This window comes from Rutidosis leptorrhynchoides, chromosome 5, assembly GCF_046630445.1.
Source record: "Rutidosis leptorrhynchoides isolate AG116_Rl617_1_P2 chromosome 5, CSIRO_AGI_Rlap_v1, whole genome shotgun sequence".
Taxonomy (NCBI): Eukaryota; Viridiplantae; Streptophyta; class Magnoliopsida; order Asterales; family Asteraceae; genus Rutidosis; species Rutidosis leptorrhynchoides.
In genome coordinates, this window is record NC_092337.1 from 148,250,533 (window position 1) to 148,257,247 (window position 6,715).

The 6,715-nt window shown below is 34.0% G+C and overlaps 1 protein-coding gene across 1 annotated transcript; it reads left to right on the forward strand.

Moving 5' to 3' along the window:
* Nucleotides 1-390: 390 nt before the first annotated feature.
* On the forward strand, nt 391-3,399 carry LOC139847229 (transcription factor GTE7-like). Its single transcript, XM_071836881.1, has 4 exons — nt 391-411; nt 1,353-2,726; nt 2,812-2,977; nt 3,066-3,399. The coding sequence occupies exons 1-4, from the start codon at nt 391-393 to the stop codon at nt 3,113-3,115; spliced, it is 1,611 nt and encodes a 536-aa protein (XP_071692982.1). The 3' UTR covers nt 3,116-3,399.
* Nucleotides 3,400-6,715: the final 3,316 nt, after the last annotated feature.

The window sequence follows — 6,715 nt, forward strand, 5'->3', positions numbered from 1 at the left end:
AGAGTACTCCAAGCAAGCCAAAAACATCGAAATCAACTTACATAATATCCTTGATAAGAGAAAAAAAAAAACACCAGAAGTATATCCCAAATTTCAATAAACTTCACCACCGATCATACACTTCTTCTTTAGAAACCAGTCATGATTGACACCATTCTTCGTTAAAACCACACAAGCCCTAATTTGAAGAATGAACCCTTCAAATTACCAAAAGACCTAATTGAACGCTTATTGTCTTCAATCAGCCAAACAAGCAAACCCTAGATGCCGTTCTACACTTGAAGATTCAATATATTAATCAAGAGTATCAATATGAACCACACAACCAGCGAATAGACGAATCACTGAATCAATCGAAGTACAATGAATCGACCTAGACGCTCTAATACCATGAAGAAAACTATGTTTCAGGCTACTTTACATATTACAACAAGTAATATCAACAGCAAATCAATTCTCTATGAATATAAACTGGAATTTTATTAGAACCTGAATAATGAAAATACACTATATAACTACTATATAACCTAACCTAACAACCAAGTCGGTAGAAAAATAACTTACGAAAAAAATACAAAAAGAACCCTAGAAATTAAATATGTGCATAACTAGTTCCTGTACTTAATCCAAACGCAACTACATTCCATCATATGTCATCAAAATTAACCTCTATATCAGGTATGTCGATTACAGATAAATAACACTTATTCGCACTAAGTTTAGAACCTTCAACCTCGAACTCGAACTCAGCTAACACAACAAGAAGTTTTGACCAGAGTTGACTTCTACGATTCAACATTCTTCATACTTAGCTTGAATCTTCTCAACAATATGTTTATGGATATAGATAATATCTACTAAATTGCTTAATCAAAGAATATGAGTAGATAAAATAAAAATTAAATGAATATGAATTAAAAAAATTTAAGTGAATATAATAAGGTCACACGTATATGCTTGGGGTATTTGTTGACCGAAATTAAAGATAAAACATCATGGTTACTTTCACAAAATAAATGAATATTGTATTCGTATTTTTGTATTTTGTATTTTAACTCAAAATAAAACTGCAAAAGTTGTAAGCCTTTTAATCAAAATTCCTAAAAACAGAAAAACTCTCAACCCATTTAATCGCCGTACACGTGTCCATTAAAAGACGATCATACCCGTCCACACTCAGATTCTACCTCAACCCGTTACGGGCAACTCATCAAAACCATATCGGTCAATTAAAACCCAAATCCACGGTTCTCAACCTGCCCAAATCACAATCCGGGCACAACTCCTGCCCTTTAAATTTGACCCGATAGCAACCTACCTTTTCAACCCTTTTTTGATTTTTGAATATACAGTCAGCAAAACATTCCCTTTCACCGGAAAAACTTTCTCCGGCTACAGGAACCCCACCGTCTTCTACTACCACCACCACCACCAAAACATGGCTTCCCGCCCCATTTTCGCCGGAGATTAGTTGCCGGAATTCAAAACCATCGTTCACATCCAACCACCCCTATTTCCCCATTTCCATTTTCATCATTTTAAAATTTAACCCTTTAATGGCATCTGCTATTTTTCACAGCAGAAATGAGTCACGTGCTAATGAGTCACGTGCAACTAATTACATGACTTCATATACCAACACTAGTAATCCCAATTTTACCAGATTTCATTATTTCCAAAACCCTAAACCTAACCCTAACCCTAACCGTAGCAATTACTTCATCGACAATACAACCAGAGACGTTTTCCGGCAAAATCACGCACCACCGCCACCGTCTCGTACTCCGGCGATCAATGCCGTACCGTCGAACAACTACAGTTACAGGTACATTACATTTCGGTTAAGTTCTTACACTAGGCATGAGCTTAAACAGCTAAAAAAACGGTTAATGTCGGATCTAAATCGGATACGGACCCTCCGTCATACGATTAGCTCAATTCCGGCACCGCAGTATAAGCCGGAATCATTACCGGCAACTACATTAGGTCAAAAACGTATGAAACCGGTTCAACCGGTTCAACCGGTGAGAGAAACAAAGAAACAACGTGGCCGTGTGAAGAACACTGCAAATGCACAGAAAGGTAAGTTTATGATGAGAAAATGTGGTCAAATTTTGGTGCAGTTGATGAAGCATAAACATGGCTGGGTGTTTAATACACCAGTTGATGTTGCAGGGTTAAAGTTATATGATTATCATAAGATCATTACTCAACCAATGGATTTAGGTACTATTAAACTGAAGCTTACTAAAAATGAGTATGAATCACCTTTAGCATTTGCAGCTGATGTAAGATTGACGTTTAATAATGCTATGGTGTATAATGGTATAGGGTCCGATGTTTATGTTATGGCTCAACAGCTGCTATCAATGTTTGAGAATTTGTTTAATTCAACAGCTGATAAGAAGCAAAAAAGTAGTTCAATTTCAGTGTTGACTAATCAGGTCAAAGTAATGAGTAAGAGGGTGATGACTAGACATGAAAAAGAAGAGTTGGCTGAAAGTTTTTGGAAATTGCAAATGGACCCTCAAGGAATGGATCAAGTAATGAGTATTGTAAAAAAAGGGGTGTTTTTAGGGTTAGAACAAAAAGGGCATGAGGAATTTGAGCTTGATCTTGGTGTTCTTGATAATGAAACATTGTGGGAGTTGCATAGGTTCATTTGTGAGTACGGGAACAAAGGGGTTGTTGTTAGTAACTTGGATTCTTCTGTACAGAATGCTAATGTGAGTATTACAGTATTTGAATTTGTTGTTTGATTTTGGTTGATCATTGTTTTGAATTGGTTCTTGTTTAATTGTTTGTTACCAGGTTGCAGGTAGGGATGTTGGAGATGAAGATGTTGATATTGGAGAAGAAATGCAGTTTACTAATATTTCTTGTGTTGAAATAGAGAAGGATGATGTTAATGGTGGTAATAGTAGTAGTGGTGATGGTTCTGGTAGTTCAAGTTCAGACAGTGATTCTTCATCTAGTGGTAAAAATGATTAATTTACTGTTGGTTTTTGTTAATATAGTTGGTTTTGAAGTTATGTAAATTGTGTGATTTGTTTGTTAATTTGCAGATTCAGGTAGTTCTTTAGGGGGACAGGAGGCTAACTCAACATCAAAGTGAAGGCTGGGGAATGTTTTGGGGTTTAGAACATATATATGTAAAGGAATTAACAAGTTTTAGGGTTTAAGACACTAGATTAGTGAGGGTAGCTAAGGCCTGAAACTGAGGTTGATTAGGAGTGTAGTTTGGAGTAGGGTTTAATATTGTAAGCAATTGCAGAACATGTAAATAGTGAAAAAACTCTGTTTTGGTAAATGAAACATTTCGGGCGCGATGTTTAGATTTTCTTTTGTTTTGTTATCATGAAACATTTGTAACAAGAGATAGAGAATTTGGTACACCAAAGGCCCTGAATTGCATACACCTGGTTATGTATATTGCATCAATTGTAAAGAACTACTTACGATTATTTCCTTTCCAAAAAAACATGTGTATCGGCAGGGACATGTTAGCCCTGTGTTGACTATGTCAACCCATCCAGCCGCACCCCGTATGCCACTCGAGTCTGGCGAAACACCATCACCATTAAATCTCTACAGCATGTCAGGACTCGGAATCAAGCTTGCATGGTTATTCCTTTCCATCTTTACATGCGTGGGGCCAAGGATCATTTGGGCCGGGTACCACTGGACCACAGGTCCGTTGGTTACTTACGATTATTTAACAATTTGGAAGCTTTTTAGCTAGTATTTGAATAGCAAAATTATAAGAAATTGGCAGTTAGGAAATTGAAATTGGGATTCAGGATAATAATGCATCTGTAAATTAGGTGAAAGTGTACTTAAGCTGATCATTGGGTATATAACCTTGAATTATGCAACAATTTTTGCAGTATTTAAACATACATTGCAAGTTATGCAAATTAAAAAGGAAGAAAAGACTCTTTTGTGCAATAGATAATCTTCAATCTGCCATCACGTTACACCTAATATGAATATGTAGGTATGGTGTTGAAATATAATTTACATAAACCTGTAACAAAGCTATTTGAATTTATAAAGTTGGTTTGTATAAGCAAGTTATATACTTCTGATCATCTAATAATATACAAAACTGCTCAAAACAATAGATCTGGCAAAATTTGATTTGTTTGGTTTAGCAGAGACTTTGTTCCTCAAAGTGCTCAGACAAAGTTATTCCTATTCCTCTGGTTAACAACTTTTATTGATTTAAGTTCTTCAATATTTAACTGAAGATTGATGTTTCTAGCTTAAGTGCAGTGTTGAGGAGTTAAGGTTAGGTACACAGATGAAAATGATGTGGTTAACATATGTTATTGAAGAGTTCACCTTTTCATGACAATAATTTGTTAATTTTCAGATCCGGTAATTTGTATTTAGGCTTTAGAAGCAGGAAATATATAATAGGAATACATGACCATAGTCTGTAAACTGGAGATCTATGATAACAAAGATTAATGTGCACTTACAAATGGATGGGATACATAATATTTTATTTGGAAACAATAATAATCTTACCAAATCAATCTATTTGTTGATAGTTGCCTGCTGAAATCATAAAATACACTATGTTGATGAATCCATGAGTCTATCTTCTTTCTGAGGCTTCCATTACTTAACAAACGCACCTATCATATGATATAGTTTTATGAAAGAGAAAATAGACTAAAAATTAAAAATAATTATTAGTAAGTGGAAATATAATAAGGTGAATGGGAACATAACATATTAAAGAGGGGCTATGGCCTATGGGCCCTCAATATTTTTTTATTATAATGTGTGTAACGTATATGTTAAAAGAATAATATACTCCGTAATACATACAGTAATGTTAAAAAATGACTGTTTTTAGACATTTCTTGACCTGGGATACTTTCAACATCAAATTTGATATAATGCACATTTGCTAGACCACTCTTATCGGTTCGTGATTGGGAGCTTCCTTAAAGCTCCATTGCAACGACTCCATTGCTAGCAAATGTCCTTTGAGCACCGTTGGGAAGGTCGTGGTGCCTTATGTCGTTGCATAGCACATTCTATCATGGAGCAATTAGTTTATTCTGTTGTATATTACTAATTAAAAGTTGTAAATTATATTAATTAATTAATTTAGGTGGATCTATTTCATGTTAAAGTGGTATGTAATGAATACTAGAGAGTGTGATGAGTTAAGTGATAGGAAGAAGTTGTTAATGTGACGCAGATGTGGCACAATATGATTATATGACAGTTGCTATAAATAAAAGTAGTCTTACTATATTTAATGTTATAAATATCAATGCCCCTTGTGTTTTACAAACATCTTTGTTTACCTTCAACAACAAATAGTAATTGAGATTCCTGAAATTATTACATGTTCATATTTAGCATATTATTATAAATATTTTCATTTGAAAAAATCAACTTGATACTGTTTAATTAGTTCAAATCCGTAATAAAATTAAAATTCAGGGGTAACCCAAATCACTTTCTTAAATGCTCCGACAAGTTTTGACTTTTTGGGCTTCTTAGAAACGGTAGTTTTGTACTTTATATTATTAATTGTCTCGTGTCTTGAAGCTAAGAAATGGAAGATTGCTTGAGTGGTTAGGCCCTTTAATTGGTAAAGGAATGTCGAAAGTTCAATCTCGCAAACTACAATTTTTTATTTTCACTAATTAACCCCCTAGAACTTAATGTTTATCTTGAACAAGTTATAACAGTTTTATATGTAAATATACACACGTTGATGGTTTTAATTATAATGTTAATTATTTATTTATTTATTTATTTATTTATTTATTTATTTAGTTATTTATTTTTTGTTTTTTTTTTTTGTTTTATAAGTTAAATCAACCTGCTTTAAATGCTATTAGACGGAAGGATAATCCACACACAAATGAGTAACTAATTTCCACACTTTTTACATACTATAATTAGCTTTAACACTTTTAAATGCCTTTATCATAACAATTCCCCATTTACATAAACTGGAGGACAATGCTATCCAAGCGAAATAGCTAATATATGCCATCATTAAACGTAACATGTAATTATCTAAAATCAAATGCATTTTTGCCCGCAGCGAAACGCGGTTGACCTCTTTACTTGTTAGTTTTCATTTAACTATGTCCAAATGTATATTTTCGATATCTCATAACTAAAACAGCTACATGGACAGCTACATCGAAAATTGAGATGTTTACTTTGTTGCATTCGTAATTCACAAAACAATAACATAGGAAGACATACAATAGGTTAAAAATTATTATGTCATGCACAAATTAACAAACACGGTACCAGGTATCGATGCACAAAGTAACAAGTTTTCGCAATTCACCCGGTACCAGGTCTCGCACTCGGGGGGGGGGGGGGGGGGGGGGGCTTGATTACCCGAAGTTTTACCTTCTATGAGGGAGCCAATGTGTTCGTTTATAGAAAGGTTTACTCACTTATCCAAAAAAGTAACAAACACAAGCTATAATATATGCACATCATATATCCATTAACCAAACCGAATATAAACCCAAATAAAGACCAAATATTTTTAACACATAAAACACTTACTCTCACTTAATGACCTAAATCATTCATTAGAAAAATGATTGAATAATACATATTCAATGATTTAGATGATAAAACCTGTATGAGATAACCTGAATAGGCCATGTACATATAAATAAGAAATTATTTCCTTCCACGATTAGCTGAACAGAGAAAA

What these genes read in the sequence shown, in the direction of transcription:
- LOC139847229 (XM_071836881.1), top strand. Translation starts at nt 391, where the DNA reads ATGAAGAAAACTATGTTTCAG. An exon ending in CTTCTGTACAGAATGCTAAT is followed by an intron (nt 2,727 to 2,811) that starts GTGAGTATTACA and finishes GTTTGTTACCAG; the next exon opens with GTTGCAGGTAGGGATGTTGG. An exon ending in CAGTGATTCTTCATCTAGTG is followed by an intron (nt 2,978 to 3,065) that starts GTAAAAATGATT and finishes GTTAATTTGCAG; the next exon opens with ATTCAGGTAGTTCTTTAGGG.